At 44.2% G+C, this 22,893-nt stretch overlaps 2 protein-coding genes across 3 annotated transcripts in view; one reads left to right on the forward strand and one right to left on the reverse strand.

Moving 5' to 3' along the window:
- The window catches only part of LOC130681170 (guanine nucleotide-binding protein G(o) subunit alpha-like), a 64,945-nt gene extending 52,589 nt beyond the window's left edge, over nucleotides 1-12,356 (reverse strand). For both annotated transcript variants that reach the window (XR_008994219.1, XM_057493565.1), the window contains exons 1-2: nucleotides 11,434-12,356; nucleotides 11,173-11,215 (exon numbers count right to left, since the gene is read on the reverse strand). Coding sequence is in view for 1 of the 2 variants with exons in the window: in XM_057493565.1 (XP_057349548.1) it covers nucleotides 11,173-11,215; nucleotides 11,434-11,551 (161 nt within the window). In the remaining variant the exon portion in view is untranslated. The remainder of the gene's footprint in view (nucleotides 1-11,172; nucleotides 11,216-11,433) is intronic.
- Nucleotides 12,357-20,261: 7,905 nt separating this feature from the next.
- LOC130680975 (long-chain-fatty-acid--CoA ligase 4-like) lies at nucleotides 20,262-22,893 on the forward strand (the record flags this gene model as incomplete). The annotated part of the gene is made up of 2 exons (XM_057492872.1): nucleotides 20,262-20,621; nucleotides 20,914-22,893. A coding segment is annotated over exon 2 (1,770 nt), but the record flags the coding sequence as incomplete, so codon positions are not given.

The raw sequence follows: 22,893 nt of genomic DNA on the forward strand, positions 1-22,893 counted from the left end.
CTCATGTTTTTTCTTCCTGGATGGCCATACCCATTTCATCAGGATGAATTTGGTTATAATGGAGGGAATTTCAGCTCAAATTAGTCTATGTAAAAGAAGGGAGTTATTGGTTCACATGAATGTCAGGTCCATGGAGCCAGCTTCAGAGAGTATTATAATCACTGTCAGATGTATTTCTGGCTTCCTCTCTTTCTCTCTCCCTCTGCTCCCCATTCCCTCCCCTGTCCCCCAACCTCTCAAAGCCTCAGTCTCTCCCATAATGAGCAAGCTTCCTTCTTGCAGAGAATAATGGAGATGTAGAAACTTGGCCACACACTTTCAGCCTTTCAGACAAGTGAGGGCCTCGCTGGGACCCCAGATGATGAGCTTCCCTCTCACAGTAACTTCGATTCCAGGGAACTCTGACTGGCCTGGCCTGGGTCACACCCCACCCACTGGGCCCATCACGGAGGCCAGGAGAGTGGGATTTCGTGAATGAACAAGGCCTGAGACACAGGCCCGCTTCTATCTTCAAGCGGCAGGGGGCAGTGGTGGGGGGCCCACTAGAACAACCTGGAATGAGTGAAGTGGGTGAAGTAAAACATGGGGTGTCCAGAGCTCTCGTTTTTCCACCTAGCTGCCTCAAGGTGTGCATAATCCTGAGCCCTCGTCCAAATTACATTCTGTCATGGCCTCTTCTGTGCCCTCAGGCACTAGCTTGTCTCCTCCAACTGATTCAGTTGTCTGAGGGCAGGAACTGGGCTCCTTGCCCGTCAGTGTAAGGCCTCACTCTAAGGCATGACTTGAGAAAAAAGTCTGCAATTACCATGTTCAGTTCTTTGTTTATGAAGTTATTGCCCGAGTCTCCTGGGCCTGCCTTGCTCACCACTGAACCTCCAACGCAGCCAGAACACCTGACACATAACAGAGGCTAGACAAATCCTGGGTAGGTGAATAAACAAGGGGCTTGAATAGAAGAAAACTAAGCAGTCTTTGGGCTCCAGCAAAGAGCACAGCTACTTTTTAGTTCTCCCCACTTCACAGGGAATAAACAAATAAGGCAGGAACTCCCTCACTTTCTTGTCCCACCCCCAAATTTCTCTACTACTCCCATCCTTCCTGCCCTCCTGGCAGTCTCAGGGAAGGAGGTGCACATCCATGTCAAGACCAAGTCACCCTGGTGCGCTCTGCACCCCTTCCCCGCCCACCCTCTTGGGGCTCTGCTCCTTCTACCACTTCCTCTTCCCTACATCTTCAATGTCTCCCTCCACCTGGGCTCTTTATCGCTTCTCAAAGTATCCAAGTCCCTCCATGCTAGCCAATGAGCAAGGAAAACAAAGCCCTTCCTGAACCCTACTCATTCTCTCCCTCCCTCCCTCGGTCTCCTTCCTCCTGTGTCACAGGTTTCTTTACCAGGAGTCTCTGTTCATGGCCTCAACTTCCTCCGTCCCATGTACCTAACTCCCATCGCAATTTAGCTTTCCTCCCTCCATTCCACTGCTCTTGTCAAGGTCACCAACAACTTTCCAGACCCAGCAGACACCTGCCAGTCTTCATCTTACTTGACTACTGCAGTCTCTGACTCAACTAACCACTTCCTCACCTTCCTGAAATTCTTTCCTCCCCTGGCTTTCATGGTGCTTCTCTACCTCAGTTGTTTTCCCACCTCTCAGCTCATGCATTCTCAGCTTCCCTCACAATCTCCTCTTTCTAAATAATTCTCATTTCCTCTTTGTGTGTGTGTGTGTGTGTGTGTGTGTGTGTGTGTGTGTGTGTACGTGTATGTGTGTGTCCCCTCACTCAGCCTGGTGAGGCTGCCAACGTTCGTGTCTCTCACTGCCCAGAAGCAACACAAAATTCCAAAGTGACCCTTCTCCTCAGGGGCCTCTTATCTCCTAACCCATAATCCAGCTGCCTGCCAGGGTCTCCACTTGGATGACCTACAGGAATCATCAATATGACCCAAACCAGTCATTGTTTTTCTCCCCGGGCCTTCCCTCTTCCTCATGCCTTTCTCCACCTCAGGGAATGCACTACCATCACACCAGTGGCCTAAACCAGGAATTCTGGACTCACTCTTGTCTACATCCTCAATGCCCTTTCAAATGACCATCAATTAAGTTCAATTTTTACACTGCCCAAATATCTCTTAAATATGTCTCCTTTTCCCACCTCCAGTGCTTTCATTTAGTTCTTAATCTTTTTCCACCTGGATCACAGAAATAACTTTCCCTCTGGTCTCCTAACTTCTGGACCTGACTCCCTGTAATACATAAAGGTGATCTTTCTAAAGTGAAAAACGATCCTGCCACCCATTTCTTTAAAACCCTCTGGTTCTTGAAAGTTCTCATCATAAGAAAAAGAAATCATAATCATGTATGGTGATGGATGTTAACTGGACTTACTGTGGTGATCATTTTGCAATATATACTACAAATATTAAATCATTACACTGTACACTTGAAATGAACAGGTATGTTATGTCAATTATACATTTAAAAAAATTCCTCTGGTGGCATCTCATTATATTCAGAATAAAATCCAAAGCCCTTAGCACAATAGACAAGGTGTTTCATAATCTGAACTCTGTCTCATTCTTTATCCTTTATCTCCTGACATTCTTCTTATATACTGTGCTCTAATCAAACCAAATTATTTTCCATTCCCAGCATGTTCCATGTGGTGACATATCTTAGTGCCTTTCTACATGTTGTTCCCTCTGCTTGGCATTCCTTTTCTCTACCTGGCTAACTACCACTCGTTTCAAGACTCAGGCCACATGTCGTTTTCTCTTGGCCAACATCCTTGAGCATCCTGCCTAGAGAAGGTACCCTCTATTCTCCACAGCCTTGTGGCACTTCTTGCTCTGAAGTATAAGCATCTTTTACATGTAGGTCTGTTTAGGCTGAGTTTCTCAGGGGCAGGGACTGAGATCTTCCTCTCTACCTCTATGATACCATATGTCTAGCACACAGTAGGTGCTCAGTAAGTGCTATGGATGGACAGATGGATTGATGGATGGATGGCTGAAGAATGGACCTCCTCACATCCTGTCTTTCCAAAGTCTTCTCTGAACCACCTGCTTTTACCAAAGCCAGAGTCTTCAGAAGCAGCTTCTCTCTGTTGCCACCTATCAATGGCCCACACTTCTGAAGAAGGAATAGAAAATGATTTCAGGAGCTGTCCAGATGGTGGTTAGGGAATACTCTGGTATCAGAGTCAATGTGACACATGATGCTGACCATCACCTCTAGCTCCAGAAGGAACCCAGCATCCATCAAGCACTTGCTATTCTCTTAGCCACTGACCTCAACCAAGGAGAGTGCCATCCCATTTGCTGATGGGTACCGGGTCCCAGCCTGCATCTCTCCATTGCCCACACTCTCAGTGGTCTAGTAAGAGCTGTGTGGAGTTAGAATGGAAAAAACATACGTTTTAGAATTAAACACATCATAGTCTGAATACATTGTGGTCACTTATTAAGCTGTGTGGCCTTCAGCAAGCCACCTAACTTCTCCGAGCTCAATTCCTCATCTGTAAGATAGAGCTGATGACTCTTATTTCCTCATAGGTTGATGTGAAAAAACAAAAAAGGGTAATAGATTGGACTGAAAATGATAAACACAGCCTATGATCATCAAAAGCTTCCAATGTCATTATTCTAGCTCATGTAGAAATGAGTTTGCATTACTTGTGAATGTCATTTCTTTCTCTTTTCTTCAACTAAGACTTATTAAGCACCTCCTTGGTGCCAAACATTGGGCTTAGTACAGTATTATGAGAAAAATAAGTCACTCTGTAAAGCCCTCATAGAGAAGGGGCACCCAGACTAGCAATGGAGACAGATATATAAACACCTAATTCATTTACAATGTACAATAAATATCAGTGCTCTGGAAGCCTGTGACTTTTTACATGCTGTTCATGTAAAGGAGGCAAGTGACCCAAGGCTGATTTAGCAGTATGGGGAAGCTGTCCCCATAAATAACAATTTTCCACAGAAAACCAAGCTGTTAACTAAGACATAGAAAATCCACAGTAAATCTTGGTCATGGAGTCTTATGCTTATATATTAACCCCCCTTTCTTTTGTCTCCATTCTTGGTTGAGAAATCAAGTGAGCAGGGGTACAAATTGCCTATTAGCCTTGAAGGATTTTATTTTAATTTTTTTGGTGCTATGAAAAGCACAATGTTTTTCCTCTTGTCTGTAAAGAAAATGAGAACGAAAGATGGCTCAGCAGATAAAAGACGTGGGCGGTAAATAACTCCCACTCTTCCCCCCACTGCATTTCAGGCTTCTAGGTTTCTCTTCGCATTTTCTTTATCTTCCAGCTGGAAACCTGAAAGAGGCCTGAGAAATTCAACAGTGAAAGCCCATATCCTAGTTAAGAGATGAACCAACTGGGACTTAGGGGCTAAATGACTTGCCCAAAGTCAAATTAGAGAATGAATCCAAATTGAGACACTGTTCTCCTGACCCTCCCCTCCTTTTCCTGTTCTGCAAATTTCCCAACTCCCTGGATCTTAGGCACCTGAACCCAGGCAAGTTCCTTCCTGTGAAGCTATCCCTGGTGGAAGCCAGGTCTGTCTCCATTTCTAAGAATCCTGAAAGCCATGTACCAACCACTTCTCCTAACATGTCACTTGGGCTTAGTACTGTATTATGAGAAAAATATGTCTCTAACATGTCACTGGGTCTCTCCTCCCAGGAACATCCTGTTTTCTTACTAACAGGATACTTTCAGATCCTCTCTTTGGTTTGAGAACCACGTCTGCATGAGAAGTTTGTTTAGATACCTGTCAGGACTGTGACTCTCCTGGCTAACAAAGCTTTGTGGTTGAGGTTGCTGTTATGCAGTTATCTTGGCTTTAAAAGAACTTTCATGGGTACCCCGTACTCTTTCAGGATGGAACCATAATCGATGCTTTTATGTTTAGAATCCTGCATCAAAGACCTTAAGACCCTGAAAATGAAGGTAATTTCCAATTTCATAGACCACTTAGAACAGGAAAGGAGCTGGGGGGTAGCTCTGGTGCAATTCTTTCAGGAAACAGAGTCCCAGATAGGCAGGGGCAGAGCTACTTGTCTTGACTCCTGGTCCAGTGCTCTTTCCCACTCTTTGTAGTATCACCCTGGCCTCTTGGGCTGAAGCAGCTGCACCATCAGCAATGTCCCATCAGTTACAGTAACATGGTTTGTGACATAACCGGTGCTGCAGAGCAGGTAATGGGAAGAAGCCGTGAGCATGAAACACAGTGCCCTGGTTCAGGATGTCATGGGAGCCAAGGCCCACACACTGGAGAATTCCGTAAGGAAAGGGAACGCCCACTAATCCGTCAAAGAAATACAAACTGCAGCTAACATTTGTATAATGATTTCTATAAAACTGTTGTTAAGGGCATTTTATATACTACATCATAATGCTTACAACCATCCTGTTAGGTAGTTATTTTTATTATCAGCCCCATTGTACAGGCAAAGGAACTGAGGCACAAAAAATTAACTTGTTAAAGGTCACATATTTAGTTAGCGGTACAGCCAATATTTGAAGTCAGGCAGCCTGGTTACACAGTCCATGCTCGTAATCACCCCTCCATTTTAGAGAAATATACTTCTCTAAATATGAAACCACATATTTATTTGAACCAATAACAGGCCACTGCTCCTTCCTCTCCTCCCCCCTATACTAATGACTGATTTGTTGGATGGTTTCTTTTCACAGAACAAAATAAGGCTGCGATGCAAATTTGAACAAATATTTAGAACACAATTCATTTGAACACTTTCAAACTTTTTATGATGATGCAATCAACAAGAAAGTGAGGTGGACTGCCCTTCCCATAGCATTCTGCTGCTTTTAAACCCACAGATGCATGTGTGTACACACATATACACATATATTTTCTTCTCCTTTCAAAATCAAAAGGTGTTCTTTGCTATGCCAAATCTGGGGGTAACCCTTGCCAAAATATTTTTTTAAGTTTGAAATCATCCCCTCATCAGCTCATCTACTGTCTTTCAGATCAAGATGTGCTCTGGTGATAATAGTCTGTCTAGTTTTCTAAGAAATGAGAGACGAAAAACACTCTGGAAGACAGGGAACCAAGTTCCTGCATCCAGACAGACTGAGCACATGTCAAAAAAACAGGATCTTAATTCTACTTACACTACATCTCCAGTGTTAAGAGATAGGCTACTGTGAGCAGCTGAAAGCCATGAGTGCACCTGCCTTAGCTTTTAGTGTATGTGACGTGTTAAGTGCAATATAAGCCAGGGAGTTCCAAGTGCTAAGGGAACAGGGCAGTGCTCTGATTCTGGGCACTGTAAATCTACTCTAGACCATGCAGAAAGGACAGAAATTCTGGGTTCCTTGGAAGCCATGTCAAGTCCACATGAAGTGTTATCTATTTAATATAATCGGCAACAATCCAGAATTGATTCAACGAGCAGAAAGGGTCTATTTCAGAATTCAACAGGTAAATGAAGTTCAAGAATTCCACAGCTGATTCCTGACGAGATCAGGTGGACTGTTTGCTGTTCTTCTGGCAGGAAGGTCTGCTGGTATTTACAGCTCACTGAACAGTAAGGAGGGAGAGAATACCATCCAGCAGCAAAGGAGAGTTCATCTGCTACTTGATCTGACATTCTTCTGTTTGCACTCACAGACTCCAGAGAGCAAGGTGCATCCATTTAAATACACATGGAGACAGGAAGGGGGTGGGGAGGAGCAGCCGAAGCGATGACTGCAGAAATAACAAGTGTACAAATCTAGAACAGTAGCCCTTCAATAGAGCGCTGCCTCAACACTGAACCCTTTGGGGATGTGCGGGACATGCCCTTTTAGATGGCTGCACTTTTGACAGAGTAATGGCTCCAAGTTGCCATTCACCTCTACACAAGCCACTCAGTAGGTACTGAGTAGTGGTGTGTTGAATGAACACAGGCTTGTCCTGAACCTAAGCCAAACAGTAAACACTCCAATTACAAGGTGAGGGTCAGATGGCAGGAGGACACCAACAGCTTTCGGCAGTAGGTGATGTCTTAAGACTGCCTTCCCTGACAGGCTGGGGGCTGTGGCTGGAATCTCCCACTGTAAGGGTTGGGATATTTGTATGAACAGCTCACCTCTTCACCGGGAAAATCCTTAAATTTGTTGTACGGGCAACCTTGGGAATGAATGCACACTCAGAGTGCTCCATTTTACTGTGTTCATTTATATAATGTCTACCAGCTAGCAAGTCATGCCTCACTGTCACCTTTGAACTGTCTTATCTTCCTAAAAATCCACTTCGTTCTCCAGCAACAGTTAGCCTGAATGCGACATCACAGAAAACTCAACACCTCAAATGAGGGCCAACTGTGGTACCCGTAGCAACTCCACAGTTCATTTTACATTTTCATCAGGTAGATGATCCAGGCAGTTGTCACTATTTGTTCAGAATAGGAAGTCACTCAAAGCAATATTCTGTTGATTCCGTATTTCATTAAGAGATTTCTATGTAAGGGTTTTGGTAATCAAAATAAGCACTTCCTTTTAAAATTCTGATTAGTCTTAATAAAAGGGTCCCTTTGATTGACTGCAAAAATGATGAAGCTAAATCACAGGTAAGGTCTTGACCTCCTAACAAGCAAAATTATTTAAAATGCCACACACAAAAAAGTTATACTCATGGTATGTGTAAAATTATATTTCTGCTACCTCAATGATCACTGTTTATTTCTTAGTGCTGAAATATTTTGGATAGTCTGATACAGCTCCCAAACACTAGTTCATAATCACATACACAAAGAAAAAAAACCTTAGCAAGCTATGTCCAAGTGAAATTTTTAATAAAGAATTAAGAATCAGGCTTTTAAAATGACAGTGTAATCTGTTAAGTTCATCTCGTAAGTGGATGGATGCAAATTTCTCGTTACAATATGTATCAAGCAAAAGAATTTCAAAGGTCAGTCTCTCTGCAATGTTCCTAGGCTGATGTGGGTGTTAACACTGTTCTAAGCAGCATCTGCCAGCCAGTCCTTTATCATGTAACTTCAGTTACTACAGGCATATATAGAAGCTTATTCCTTCTTTTAGCTACATGATGGGTGAAAATATAGGCTAAACGGAATGGCTCTTTGCTCTTCTGGAGATAGTCTGGAGATGTCTGAATATCAATACCCTTCCTCTCCATCTAACAGGCTGCCCATTTAAACCCCAGTCCTCATTAGGCTCACCCACAGAGAATTAGTTTCACCTGCCCAGGTGAAATAAAACAGCATCCAAATTAACTCAAATGTATGGCCTGATAGGTTGGTCACCAATTGTATAACATGGGCAAGTCTGAAATTGCTTTCTGTAAGTGCTGCCTGGATTGGCAGGCCCAGCCCCACCTGACTCCAGTGACTCTCGGTCAAATGGCGATGGGGAAAATCATCTCTGCAAGGGAGGACTCAAAAGAATTTGTCACCATGATACAGTGACACCAATCCCACATTTTGTGGTTAATAAAACAAGTCCTGCAACCAGCTTGGCACAAGGCCCTGATCTATTTCAAGCCAAGCTAGAGGGCCCACAGGAAAAGCTGCCATTCATGAGTGCTTCAGGAGGACAGGATACCAGGGTCCCTCGCAGTTAAATTGATATGGGCCAGAATTCATTCTGACTGACCTTCTGAGCACACCTAGCCTATTTCTGAAAGATCTGGTGTATAAAAAAAATTAATAGTTTTACCTACAAAATCTCAGTTTTGCCTGATATTTTTCCCCCAAAAGGTATTCTATGGACACAATAGAAGAGAATTCAGGGAAGAAAGAAGAAATGCTCAGATATCTCAAACATCAAACACTTGATTTCTCCTCCTCCAATTCAGTGTAACCAAATATGAGACACACAAGACTTCCCTGGGAAGTCTACATACAGCCTTCACTTAAGATTTCCTGCCCCAGTACATAACGAGGAATTTTCATTCTAAAATGGCACACCTATTACCTTGGAGAGCTGGGTTGTCTTTGAGTAAAAAAAAGGTGACTTACCCTTTGGGGGATTCGGTATTATTTTTAAACATCTTATTCAATCAACCTAATTTATGGGGCATGTTCACAAAAAGCAGGTAAGGAGGTGGTTTGGCGAATGCAAAGTTAATTTGCAGACTCCAGCATACCACCACCCAACTCCACGCCTCCGCGGGGCGTTTCCGAATGCCTTCGGCCTCCTCCGAAGAGGCTCGGCTCTCTCCGCTAGGGCTCAAACTCGGCTCCGAACACTGCCGAGTCTCTTCGAGCGGAGCGCCCAGCCCTTGACGAGCCGAGCCGAGCGCCACCGAACTGAGCCCCATCGACTTTTCCGGCCTCGGCTGGGCGCTGTCCACCACTCTCAACGCCTGAAACCTCACCCAGTTCCAGTGGCCGGAGCTTCTACCGGGCTCCGAGCCCAACACTGCAGATTATAGACTTGTGAAGTTTTGAAACGTCCCCCTTGTGGAAAAAGGGGTGGCGCTGCTTGCATTTACCGACCTGCAAGGGCTCCAGGCAAATGCAACACGCACCCTGTTGCAAAGAGCAATTCCCCAGGCCCCTCCTCCCCATCCTTTTGGGTTGCACAAGCTCCAGAGAAGCCTTAGGCCAAATTACCCGTGGCTCAGAGGGGTGCGGCGAGCCGAAGGAACCTCTGCAATGAAAGCCCCAGGGACCTCTCGAACAAAAATATGAACATGTTAGGCAGGCGAGGGAAATTGTCTCTGAGTCACTATTCCCTACCATCACGGCGCCGCCTAGAACCCGCTTGTCATGCCTGTTACACATGCAAGATTTTTTGCATCTTGGTTCTGAAACCGCAAGCATGCTTAGTCTCCCACCCACCTTTCCGCGAAAGAGGTTTTTATTTTCCATTGTTTTCCTGAGGGATGCAATTACTTCGGTTATTCTGTCAAGTTGAAAAATAATCATTTTTGTTTACTGCACTGCAACCCCTAATTAGGAGCTGTGTGTGCACGAAGGTGTCACAGCAAAGGGACGTGGAATGCTCGTTAAACGGCCTTAACGAACTCCTCCGTCCCGAACTGACAGGTCAACGGAAGCAGCAGGGCCAGGAGGCCCTGAGGGCGCACACCCCTTCACTGCAGGCCACCCCCACCCCAAGCAAAGCTGCCTGTGGGCTTACCAGGAACTGCCAAGTGGATGGGAGTGGGAAGGAGGGGCGAGGTTCCTTATTGAGAAAGTGTGGAAGGGAAGGAATATCCCATTTTGTTTTAGTTTTCAACCATCACTCAAATCCACCCCCAGTTAATTAGGAGGGGAAACTGATATCTAAGGCAGAAGGGGGCGGCAGCAAGTGGGGCCTGAAATCCGCACTGTGGATACATTACATGGAACAAGGCCTATGCAGAGTGTAAATAAATACATTGATAAAGGCCACAGAGCAAATGAAAACTGCCAGTGTCAGGAGAGCAAACGCTGGGAGGGTGGGGGAAGAAGGGGGGCAGTAGGTATGGGCATTCAGCCTCACAATCAGTGTCCCCCCTCCACCTCTGCCTTGGATACAGCTGTGCCAGTTACATCCATTTGGAAACCCACCCATCATTACCACATGCCCCTTCCCAAAACCCTCGTCCTTTTTTTTTTCTTTGGCGGGGGTGGGAGGGGGAGGGCAGAAACACAGCCTCCAATTCAGCAGTAAATCCATGAACAGCAGACACTTGATCCTCCACCCGAGTCTAGGGCTGGGTCCCCTCCATGTTTTAGCCAAGTTCAAAATCACTGCCCCAGAAGAAGGGCAGGGGGAGGTGGATTACGGATGTGGAAGGAGGAGGAGAGAGAGAGAGAGGGAGGGATAGAATGCAACAGAGACAAACCAAAATGGAGACAGTAATACACACGAAACACCCAACGAGCAAGAGTAATGATCATAATCATGCCAATAGTGTGTTGTTCTGATCAATATGGCGGACACTGTCATTCATACAACTACAGGCGCTCCCTTCCCCCCCGCTCCTCAATTAAAAAAGCACCCACCACGGGAGTTGGGGTGGAGGACCCAGAACCAACGTAGGCCGTGGGGGAGGGGAGTCAAGTCTAGGTCTGTGTGTGTGTGTGTGTGCGCGTGCACGAATTAAAAACGGGCCTGGAGAGCAATGTGGAGTGAGCAAGGTAACACAAATGATAAAAAATTATTCTTAATAAAAGTACAAATTCCAAATCCACAGGGACTTACTTCATTTGCTTCACAATGGTGCTTTTTCCTGATTCTCCAGCCCCTGTTGGGACAGACATGGGGAAAAAACTGGTGAGTGTCAGTTTAGGGGAATATAGGGAGCAGGGGACTAAGGCATGCATGGGGGTGGGCGATCCTAGGCACAAGCTGGTGCCAACTGGGGATCAGGTTGCCACGGGCGCGAGAGGGGTGAGGTTGCTGGAGAAGGTGGGTACGGAGTGGCCAGGGTCGGGGAAAAAGGGGAGCAGCCCCGATCCTTACCCAGTAGGAGTAATTTCACGTCTTTGGCGGCGCTGATGCCATCCTCTTTGAGGTTTTTCTCAATCGCCTTGCTCCGTTGGAGGGCGGCTCTCTCCTCTGCGCTCAACAGTACATCCATGGTGGTGGCCCCTTCCCTGCCACAGCCCGCAAGACTCGGCTGGCACGGCTCCCGGCTCGGCGCGCCCCCCAGACCCCCAAAGAGCAGAGCCTGGGCTCGAAGGGGAAAAAAAATCACAATATCTTCCTCTTGGCTGAAAACAAAAATGTCGGTAAACCAGAGCCCCCCCAAAAGACAGCCGTTAACAAGATTCCAGCAACTGAGGCTCGTGGCAGCTAGCGGGGCTCTGGGGGTGTCGAGGCGAGGGCGGCCAGGGTCTGGGGCTTCGGAGCCGAGGGAAGAGGTGCCCGCGGTCCGAGGAGACGCGGGTTGCAGGCACTGAGGCTTGTGCACGACCCAAAATAAATAAAATAATAGTCGAGGCAGGATCCGCAGCCGGAGCCGGCGGAGGGTGGGGTGCGGAGGGAGTGAGTTAGGGGCGCTGCTAGAGCATGCGCATCGCGGGTCCTCCGCCGTCGGTGCGTCCGCGGCGCTTTCGACGACCCCCGCTCGCTGGGCCGGGGGCCGGGCCGGGGGACAGGTCTCTAGCGGAAGGCGGTGTCGCTCGCTCCCAGAGCTCTCATCGCACGGTGGAGCCTACGGGAGAGAGAGGGAGAGCGCGAGGGAGCCGCTGGCAGCCGGGAGCTCGAGTGGGGGGAGAGAGAGGGAGAGAGAGGCTGGGATGGAGGGGAGAAAAAATTGAAGTGAGAGCCAGCCAGCGAGAGGGCGCGCCACAGCCCGAGCCGGGAAGGGGGCGAGCGTAGCGCGCCAAGTGCGCCAGCGGCTCTGCGCACCCCGCACGGCCGACCGATCGCTGACGTCAGCAGGGCCGCGCTGGGGCCCCGGGGCGGGGAGGGGCGGGGACGGAGGCGGCGCGCGCGCCCGGATCCTCGGCAGCCGGCGGGGGCGCGCGCGGAGCGCGGCCTCCCCTCCCCAGAGCGCTCATCCGTGGCTTCCCGGGGTGGGCGCGTGCGGGCCGCGGTGGGGGCCTGGCGGGGGCGGGGCGGGGCCTGGGGCCGGTCGCGCGCCGGGGTGCCCCTTCCCGCCCCTGCCCCCGCGCAGCGCGCGGGCTGCGCGCCTCCTTGTCAATGGAAGCGCGGGATGGGCTGCCCGCGCAGTCATCAGGTGGTTCCCCCAGTCCGGGCCCCGAGCCGCCACTTGAGCTCGCCGGCCCCCACTCCGTCTTGGGTCCAGCCTCTCGCCTTCTCGGTTGCTCTCCTGCGGCTGGGGCCGTAGCAGCCGAGGCCAAGTGACCTCAGCAAACGCGAGGAGACTGTGGGTCTGTGTAAAACCTATGTTTTCGGTATGAGCCTCGGACCTGGAGGCAGATTCGGAGTTTTCGCTTCCTGTGTCCCACAAGCATTTATTGAGCACTTAGTATGTGAGAGAGGACGCTGTGAGTAGAGGAACCCAGAAATGGTGGACCAAGCCAGGGCCTGTTCTCAAGGAGCCTCTCTGCCCTCCCTTGCCGTCGCGGACTGCTCCAAGATTCCCGGCCTTAGGTATCAGCGCAGGAGACAGTCCCAGGCTTTTGGAGGGGAGGGACAGGTTTTCAGGCCGCCTTGAACTTCTACACTTACTCCCTCAACACAACTAAGCGTTTTTGCTCACTGTGGAGGTTTAGCTTGGATGAGATCGTTGCACTGAATCCTCTTGTCCTGGCCTTTTCCCCAAACACAAATACATACAATAAGTTTTGAACAGATTTTTAGAGAACAGATTTCCTTCCTTTTTTCATTTTTTATAACGCTTTTTCTTCATCTGTTTTTTAAACAAGACCCAGAAATCCCGGTCAGTTACTCAGTGTACTGCTAATCAAATACTGAGGAAACATGCACATATTGCCAAAGATCAGGCATGTTTCTGGGTGGTCTCCGAGATTTTAAAGAAATTAGTTCTCACTGCACAAAGTGGTTTTACAGTCAGTTCCAGCAGACAGCCCCAGGGGCCCTCCTAGAGAAAGGGCCCAATAGGAAAGGTTGTATGGGGATAGGAGAGGCAAGCGGCCAGGAGAAAATGCTTTTCCTAACAGTTGGGCATTTCTGTGGCTCTGAAAGCAAACTTGTTTCAACAATAGAAAAAAACATCCATGTTTTGGAAATTTTACCCAGCATAAAAAAACATTTGCAATGGGGGGTGAAAAAACAGTAAAGGCCCACCCAGAAGAAAACTTACTTATTGTTTTCCCTGGAGTTTTAAAAATGTATTTCCCAGTATGGGTTTGTCTCATTCTACAAATCGTCAAAAGTTGTATGTAACATAGTTCGAGTATTTAAATTTGAATCACATTTACCTATTCTAGGAAACCGATAAAGGACTCAAATAATTGTTTAATAAAGTAAGTAACTTCTTCCCTACCTCCCCCACCCCACCCCATTCTCCTTTTGTGTGTGTGTGTTGAGTAGGGGAGCTTAGGGGATAAATCTGGTTTGCTTAAAATCAGGATGTCACTAAAAATCAGCCTTCCAGATTCAAAACAGAGCTTAGGTGTCCAATATTCTTACAGAATTTGTTATTTCCTCTAAAGGTTGCTGGAATGATTAATGCACGTCTATCAGATACAGGGAAAAAAATTCAGCAACTTCACCCAGATTCTGCTATCCCTACAAGACTGAAGACAAAGACTGCAAGACTTAAGAGGTAAGAATATAACCATTTATTTGCAGATGGTGGGTCATACTTTACATCTTAATGCTCCTCATATCAAAATTTTAAATTTAAGATCTTAGGCTCTTGGGGGCATTGTGGCTTGTATGGTTGAATCAAACTATCCTTGATTTTAGAGATATTTATTCCTTCTTAGTATCATGTATGGTGAAGGCACAAAACTGTGTTTTGTACTTTTCTCTGCTCACTTAGTACATATTAAGCACCTACTTACCATGAAGGGGTGGGGTAATGTTCTAGGCACTGTAGATATTGTATTTCAGGTTTGTCTATTCTGTTTTCTCTTTCTGGGTTACTTTGCATCTTTATAGCTGGGCTTCATGGAAGACTAATAATAGTCTGCTTCATCTGTATGGTACTTTAGAGTTTATGGAGCACTTTTATGAAAATTATCTCATGTGATCCTGGCACATAAACCCCAGTTAGGCATTGTGGTGAGGGGAACATCATGGCTGAGTGGAAAGAGTTGGGACCATGAATCCGGATCTGCCTGGGTACCCATTTTACAACTGAGAAAACTGAGACTCTAAGGATTTAAACAACTTGATCGAGGACATGCAGTCATTAAGTAATAAACCAGGGTTCATTTTACAGGTTTGTAGACTATTTGAGAAATGGCATATTGTATAAATATATGAAGAATGCTTCCCAAACTCACAGAAAGCTCACAGCCCCAGAACCTAATGGTATCCTGGTCCCCCACAAAGGAAGTGAGGATGAGAGCATATGAGTCTTCTATGAGTTATTAGTAATTAGATAATACCATAATTACTTAATTTTTCTCCAGTTAATTCCTGTGGGAATGGGGAAATTGCAATCCAGCATCGAGAGTGATCATGGACAGATTTCATTTGGTTTTATTTCTTACGAGCCGCAGAATTAAATTTCTCTGATTATTGCTGTTGGCCAGAGAATGTTGCTCATTTACCCCACCCTCAGTCCACATTCCCCCTTGCCATACACAGTGTTCAGCATGTTTTTAATTTTATAAATAGGTAATTAGAATGTTATATATACTCTCTAAAAGGAACAACAGTGAAAGCCTGCATTAAATCGCTTTTTTACTACATATGGCTCCTGATTCTGGAGGACAGTGCTTTTAGGTATATGCATGATCTCCCAGTTCTGCCACACAGAATGTGGGCTCTAATCAGATGAACTGAATTTCCTTATTTTCTCCCTTTTGTGATCACTTTAATTAAATATGCATGTATTGACAATCTACTGTGTTTAATATATTGATTTAGACTCAAAGGGAGGTTTAGATATGAGCTTGAATTCTTGAAATATTGAAAAGCCTGGAATGTTTTCTCAAAGCCATTCATGTCAGAATCAACTGGGGTGATTGTTAAAAATTCAGTTACCCACCTTTATTTCTACCAAGTCACTCTTGTGTAGCTTCCATTGATAGCCACTCCCCAAGTGATTTTTCTGTATACACTGTTCCAAGTCTTACACAGAATCTGTATGTACTAATTAATTCTGCTAGAAGCTTTCTTAGAGTCCAAATATCTCACATATTTCTGAATTCAACTTTTTTTTTCCCTTTGAGAGGGCATCTCTCATATTTATTGATCAAATGGTTGTTAATAACAATAAAATTCTGTATAGGGGACTCAATGCACAATCATTAGTCAACCCCATGCCTAATTCTCAACAGTCTCCAATCTTCTGAAGCATAACGAACAAGTCCTTACATGGTGAACAAGTTCTTACATAGTGAATAAGTTCTTACATGGTGAACAGCACAAGGGCAGTCATCACAGAAACTTTCGGTTTTGATCACGCATCATGAACTATAAACAATCAGGTCAATTATGATTATTCGTTTGATTTTTATACTTGATTTATATGTGAATCCCACATTTCTCCCTTATTATTATTATTATTATTATTATTATTATTATTATTAATAAAATGCTGAAGTGGTAGGTAGATGCAAGATAAAGGTAGAAAACATAGTTTAGTGCTGTAAGAAGGCAAATGTAGATGATCAGTTGCGTGCCTATAGACTAAGTATTAATCCAAGCTAGAGAAGGCAACAAAACATCCATGGATGCAGAAGATTTCTCTCAAAACGGGGGGTGAGGTTCTAAGCCTCACCTCTGTTGATCCCCAATTTCTCACCTGATGGCCCCTCTGCGACTGTGCCTGTCTTAGGTTGTTCCTCCCTTGAGGAATCTTACCTGTCTCTGGCTAACCAGTCATCTTCCGGGGCCATACAGGGAAATGTAAAGTTGGCAAGTGAGAGAGAAGCAATATTGTTTGAAAAGGTTAGCTTTTTACTTCTTTGCATATTTATGCCCTGTGGCTTCTATGCCCAGCATTTGTCTTGAGGTATCTTTACCACTTGGAAGAATTATGATACTCAGTAATTTCGATATGAGGCACGAATTCTACTTAGGGGTTGTAATTATGAAGGAAGAAGAGAAGCTATAGAAGTGGCAGATGGAAGAAAACATGGGAAGATTGATTATTTCTTTGACATATCTTCTTGTAGTGTAACATAAGCATGTATAGGTTTTAAATTACTAATTAAATTGCATGCACACATTAACATAATAGGAATACAGCTACATAACAAAAGCAGACCTACAATTACCAGCCATATCCAGTGAAACCAAGAAAACCAGTTAGGCACCCTAGGCATTTGTGAAAACTTATCAATGATATGATGGATATTGTCTAACTGAATTTGAATATTTTGAGAAAAATCAGACATTAAAACAACACATTCCTGGGAACTGTTCACATCCCATATGTTCTTTTAACAGTAGATAGTCTATAGTAGCAAGATTTTGGAGTGCTGCAACTTGCACTTCTCCTAATTCTTGGTTGAGTTCTGACAGTATAGATCCAGTCAAATTTGTTGTTTTACTGTATGCACAGTTCAGCTTAGATATCTCCTTCTTCATTCCAATGGCAAGTCTGGGAACTGGTTGGATGAATGCAGCTGCAACAGCACCAGGATCTTTGTTGACGTTTTTTGATGATCATCTTCTGGAAGGACTCTTCCAGAGAATGTTGATGTTGGAAGTTCTTCTTCATCTCGTATCTTAATTCATTTTCTGGGTAACCAAATTAGGCTTTGATCCTCTGTATAAACACAAACAAACCCTTTGCCCACAATTTAATATGCCCTTTATACCACTGTGAAGAATTTATTGGAGATCACCACACAGGAACTGCTTTTTTTTTTTTTAAGAGAAAGGAATATTATCAGAAAAATGTACTTCCATAGCTGATCATCTGACTCCCTTTAAATGATCAAAATTAAGGATATTTAAAGCATGCATTAATCGTTGATTTACAGTTAGTTTTATCCTATCAGGGAGTAATCCCCCTTTTCTTTCTTTTTTTTTTTTTTGTTACCATTAATCTACAATTACATGAAGAACATTATGTTTACTAGGCTCTCCCCTATACTAGGTCTCCCCCACAAACCCCTTACAGTCACTGTCCATCAGCATAGTAAAATGTTGTATATCAACTTTTCTTTATGTTGACTAGTTTTTTGTATTTCTGTCAAAGGAAAAAATTATGAAAATTACCATTCATTATTAGCATAACTGTCAGAGGAAGAAAATAGGCTAAAATGTGTGGTTCACGAGCTAAATAAAGCCAAACTAATGTCAAGTGAGTTAGGCACTTTAGGGAGAATGGTAGATCACTAGAGATCTTGGGTTTCTGCACTAAAGGGTTATAATACCTCACAATCTTAAGTGGTAAATGTAATTTAGAGGAATGTTTGGGTAAGGCTAAGGATGACTTAGTGTTTTCTGATAAATATCTGGTATTGACAGAAGATGCTGATCAACATTTTTTTTATGTCCCTAAAATACAGGCTTCCTATTCAGCCCCTATTCAGCACTTCTCTGACTCATATTATTTTGTGCACATCTCTCAGACCTCCCAGAGAAGTAGTTCTCAGATGTTATTGTGCATAAGAATCACCTGGGATGTTTTTTGAGCTGGAATCCTGGATCCCATCCCTAGAATTTCTGAATCAGTAAGTCTGAGGTGGAGCCCATTTATAATTAAACCTTTTCCCTCAGGTGATGCTGGTGCAGTTTGAGAAACACATCACTGGACTGTAAACTTTGAGGTGAGGCTGTTGTCTTATCACTTTGTTTATAGCCCCAAAGATCAAGCATTACTCACTGCCCATAGGTCATCCATTTTGATACTTGTAAACTAAATTTATCTGTCCACAGGCAAGGGCTAAATCAGATTCTTTATCAAGGTTCTTCCCAGATAATAAAACCTTTTCATTTTTCTAATAGAAACTTTGTGACTTGATGATTCTATAAATATGTTTTAAGATAGGGTGAGTTCAAAAAGGTAGTAGTTTGTTTTCAAGTAAGGTTCTGAAAAATGAAATGATACAGATTCTAAACAAACCCATGTGAAGTTTACTGGTGTTTAGAAGCTGGTGAGAAGAGTTATGCCAAACGTTTTTGAAGTTCCCATCAAAAAATTCTTTGCTGGATGTTGTGTCTCATTAGTTATTTGCAGAGTTGATGGGGGGAAAAAAAGTTTATTTATAATTGTTGGGAATAAAGATGCCATGGGAAGAAATAAAGGTTTTGTGTATTTTTAAATGAAGAGACTTGCATGAAGGAGCAGATTAAGGCTTGTAGGTAATTGAATAGAGCTCTTATGTTATTGAAGTCCATTATGTGGTCATTCTTGAGAATGTTATTTGATGTGTACTTTGATGGTTCAAGAACCCCCAAAGAGGGTGTGCTTTGTGATTTTTCTCAATTTAGGACAGCAGGAAAGTCCCACAGGGATGCATTTGGCTTGAATTGAAGGGCAAGTTGGAGGGGCCTAGGACTAGTGTTTTCATGTTGATTAGCTTGACCAAGGGCTGAAATTGAAGTTGGAAGCTTAGCTTAATAAGAAGGTATCTCTGTTGGAATTTTCTTGGAAAATCTTTCATCAGAAACCAAGATTCTTGTTTGTTATGACAGGAATTATAGTACTTTTCAGTCTGTCTGGGCTGGAGCTGACAGATAAGATGAGCAGGTACATGTCTGTAAAATGTTTATTTAAATATTAAATTTAATATTTTTCTGACAGAAAAGTTTCTTGCATTATTGATCGTATTTTTTATCTCCATAGAGCCTTTCATACATGCAGTTCAAATACATTTTAGACATTATCTCATTAGTCTTCTTTAAGCTTTAAGGTCCAAAGTCGTCTTACTGCATTGTTTAAGCTTTAAGCTTTAAGGTCCAAAGTCATCTTACTGCATTGTTCTTTACAGATAAAAAAGTTTTTGTTTATTCCTGTCAGTTGTATTTGTGAAAGCAAAAAGTAGGTGAACTTTATCTGAATCTGGTTAAAAAACCAGTTTGAATTGGCTATAATAAATGGGACTTGGGGGAGGGTGACACTATCAATTTGGATTTATTAGAAGTGGGTTAAGGGTGTTTGGCCAGACTGGACTGATTTAATTCTGTGACCTGTCTGCATCCTCTAAAGCACATGTGACTTGGGGTGTTCTCCAAAGCTGTCAAATACCAAGAACATGGCATTCCAGTGTAACATGGTTCTTCAGTTGTGTTGACATTTAGGTATGTCATCTATTCCCCAAAGGCCCGCAAAATCCTGCCCCCTGTGGCAGAGAAAAACATTTTAATGAAATTCCTATGTGTGTGATGGAGCACAGCTATAAAACTGAAGAAGGGCAATTCGGAAAGAGCTGCATTTTCAGCCAGAAACCTATCCCATAGGACTTTCAGCTAGACTGATTCAGAGCTTGAAGTAGAAGGAAAAGAACTGAGCTGATTTTCCTTTCAAGCTATCCCTATAGTCTGTTGTCTTTCCTCAATGGCCACTGGAGCCTTTGGAGAGGGCTAAGAGGAAAGAAAAAGGTGGAGGGAGGATGCTGAATTAGTTACATCCAGTATAAATTAAAAACAGTTCTGTTCCTAATGATCAAAGAAAGTACATACAGAGATTGCAATAAAAACGCTGAAGGTCATGGCCCCAAAATGACTGAAATGAATGATGTGGATGCCCGAAGGCAATCTTAAAAAACCAATCTGTGTTTTTTCTCCGGCCCGCGCGGCGCGCCCCTCCTCGCCCCAGCGGCAGCCGACACGCGGCTCCTTTCCGTAAGCTTCCCGTGTGCTAGGTGCCGGCCGGCTGTGAGGACGCGGTGGGCAGCGCCAACGGATCCAGTCCAGGATCCCACATTACATTTAGTTGTCGTATTTCCTTCATCTCCTCCAGTCCATGACAGCTCCTCAGGCTTCCTCAGGCTTTTTGTCTTTTATGACCTTGACAGCTTTGAAGAATACAGTTTCCTAGGTCTGACAGCCTTTGTCTTTGAAGTTGGCTCCTGTCCTGACTGCGGAGGATAAGAGATTGAAATCACGAAAGATAAACGTGTTCTTCAGAGAAAAAGAGGAAATCTGTGTACTTTATTGTCGGCTTCCAAAGATTACTAACTTTTATCTGTATCATTAAAATTGAACTGCCTTGGCTAAACTGCTACTCTCGCCTGCTGCTTCCATTATTGCCTTCTTCAGCAAAATAAGGCTCTCTGAAGCCCAAGAATTACAAGAAATAAACACCATTTTAGAAGCCTTGCCACTATGAAACTTAAGCTAAATGTGCTCACCATTATTTTGCTGCCTGTGCACTTGTTAATAACAATATACAGTGCCCTTATATTTATTCCATGGTATTTTCTTACCAATGCCAAGAAGAAAAATGCTATGGCAAAGAGAATAAAAGCTAAGCCCACTTCAGACAAACCTGGAAGTCCGTACCGCTCTGTCACGCACTTCGACTCGCTAGCTGTCGTAGACATCCCTGGAGCAGACACTCTGGATAAATGATTTGATCATGCTGTTTCCAAGTTTGGGAAGAAGGACAGCCTTGGGACCAGGGAACTCCTAAGCGAAGAAAATGAAATGCAGCCAAACGGAAAGGTTTTTAAGAAGTTAATTCTTGGGAATTATTTATGGATGAACTACGTCGAAGTGAACCACAGAGTGAGTAACTTTGGTAGTGGACTCACTGCTTTGGGATTAAAACCGAAGAGCACTATTGCCATTTTCTGTGAGACCAGGGCTGAGTGGATGATTACAGCACAGACCTGCTTTAAGTACAACTTTCCTCTTGTGACTTTGTATGCCACACTTGGCAGAGAAGCTGTAGTTCATGGGTTAAATGAATCTGAGGCTACCTATCTGATTACTAGTATTGAACTTCTGGAAAATAAGCTTAAGGCTGCATTGTTAGATATCAATTGTGTTAAGCACATCATTTATGTGGACAGTAAGACTATCAATAAAGCAGAATATGCTGAAGGATTTGAGATTCACAGCATGCAATCAGTAGAAGAGTTGGGATCCAAGCCAGAAAACTTGAGCATTCCTCCAGCTAGACCAACTCCTTCAGACCTGGCTATCGTCATGTATACCAGCGGTTCTACTGGCCGACCTAAGGGGGTGATGATGCATCATAGCAATCTGATAGCTGGAATGACAGGCCAGTGTGAGAGAATTCCTGGCCTTGGACCAAAGGACACATATATTGGTTACTTGCCTTTGGCTTATGTATTAGAATTGACAGCAGAGATATCTTGCTTTACCTATGGATGTAGGATTGGATATTCTTCTCCACTTACACTCTCTGACCAGTCCAGCAAAATCAAAAAGGGAAGCAAAGGCGATTGTACTGTACTGAAGCCTACACTCATGGCAGCTGTTCCAGAGATCATGGATAGAATTTATAAGAATGTTATGAGCAAAGTTCAAGAGATGAATTATATTCAGAAAACTCTGTTCAAGATAGGGTATGATTACAAATTGGAACAGATCAAAAAGGGATATGATGCCCCACTTTGCAATCTGATACTGTTTAAGAAGGTGAAGGCTTTGCTAGGAGGGAATGTCCGTATGATGCTGTCTGGTGGAGCACCACTGTCTCCTCAGACACACCGGTTCATGAATGTCTGCTTCTGCTGCCCAGTTAGTCAAGGTTATGGACTGACAGAATCGTGTGGTGCTGGGACAGTTACTGAAGTTACTGACTATACTACTGGCAGAGTTGGAGCCCCTCTTATTTGTTGTGAAATTAAACTAAAAGACTGGCAGGAAGGTGGTTATACAGTTCACAACAAACCAAACCCCAGAGGCGAAATCATAATCGGTGGACAGAATGTCTCCATGGGGTATTTTAAAAATGAAGAAAAAACAGCAGAAGATTATTCTGTGGATGAAAATGGCCAAAGGTGGTTTTGCACTGGTGATATTGGAGAATTTCATCCCGATGGGTGTTTACAGATTATAGATCGCAAGAAAGATCTGGTGAAGTTGCAAGCAGGAGAATATGTATCTCTTGGGAAAGTGGAAGCTGCATTGAAGAACTGTCCACTTATTGACAATATCTGTGCTTTTGCCAAAAGTGACCAGTCCTATATGATCAATTTTGTGGTTCCTAATCAGAAAAGGTTGACACTTTTGGCACAACAGAAAGGGGTGGAAGGAACTTGGGTTGATATCTGCAATAACTCTGCCATGGAAGCTGAAATACTGAAAGAAATTAGAGAAGCTGCAAATACCATGAAATTGGAGCGTTTTGAAATTCCAATCAAGGTCCGCTTAAGTCCGGAGCCATGGACCCCTGAAACTGGTCTGGTCACTGATGCTTTCAAACTGAAGAGGAAGGAACTGAAG

This window comes from Manis pentadactyla, chromosome 15 (assembly GCF_030020395.1).
Source record: "Manis pentadactyla isolate mManPen7 chromosome 15, mManPen7.hap1, whole genome shotgun sequence".
In the NCBI taxonomy this organism is placed as follows: Eukaryota; Metazoa; Chordata; class Mammalia; order Pholidota; family Manidae; genus Manis; species Manis pentadactyla.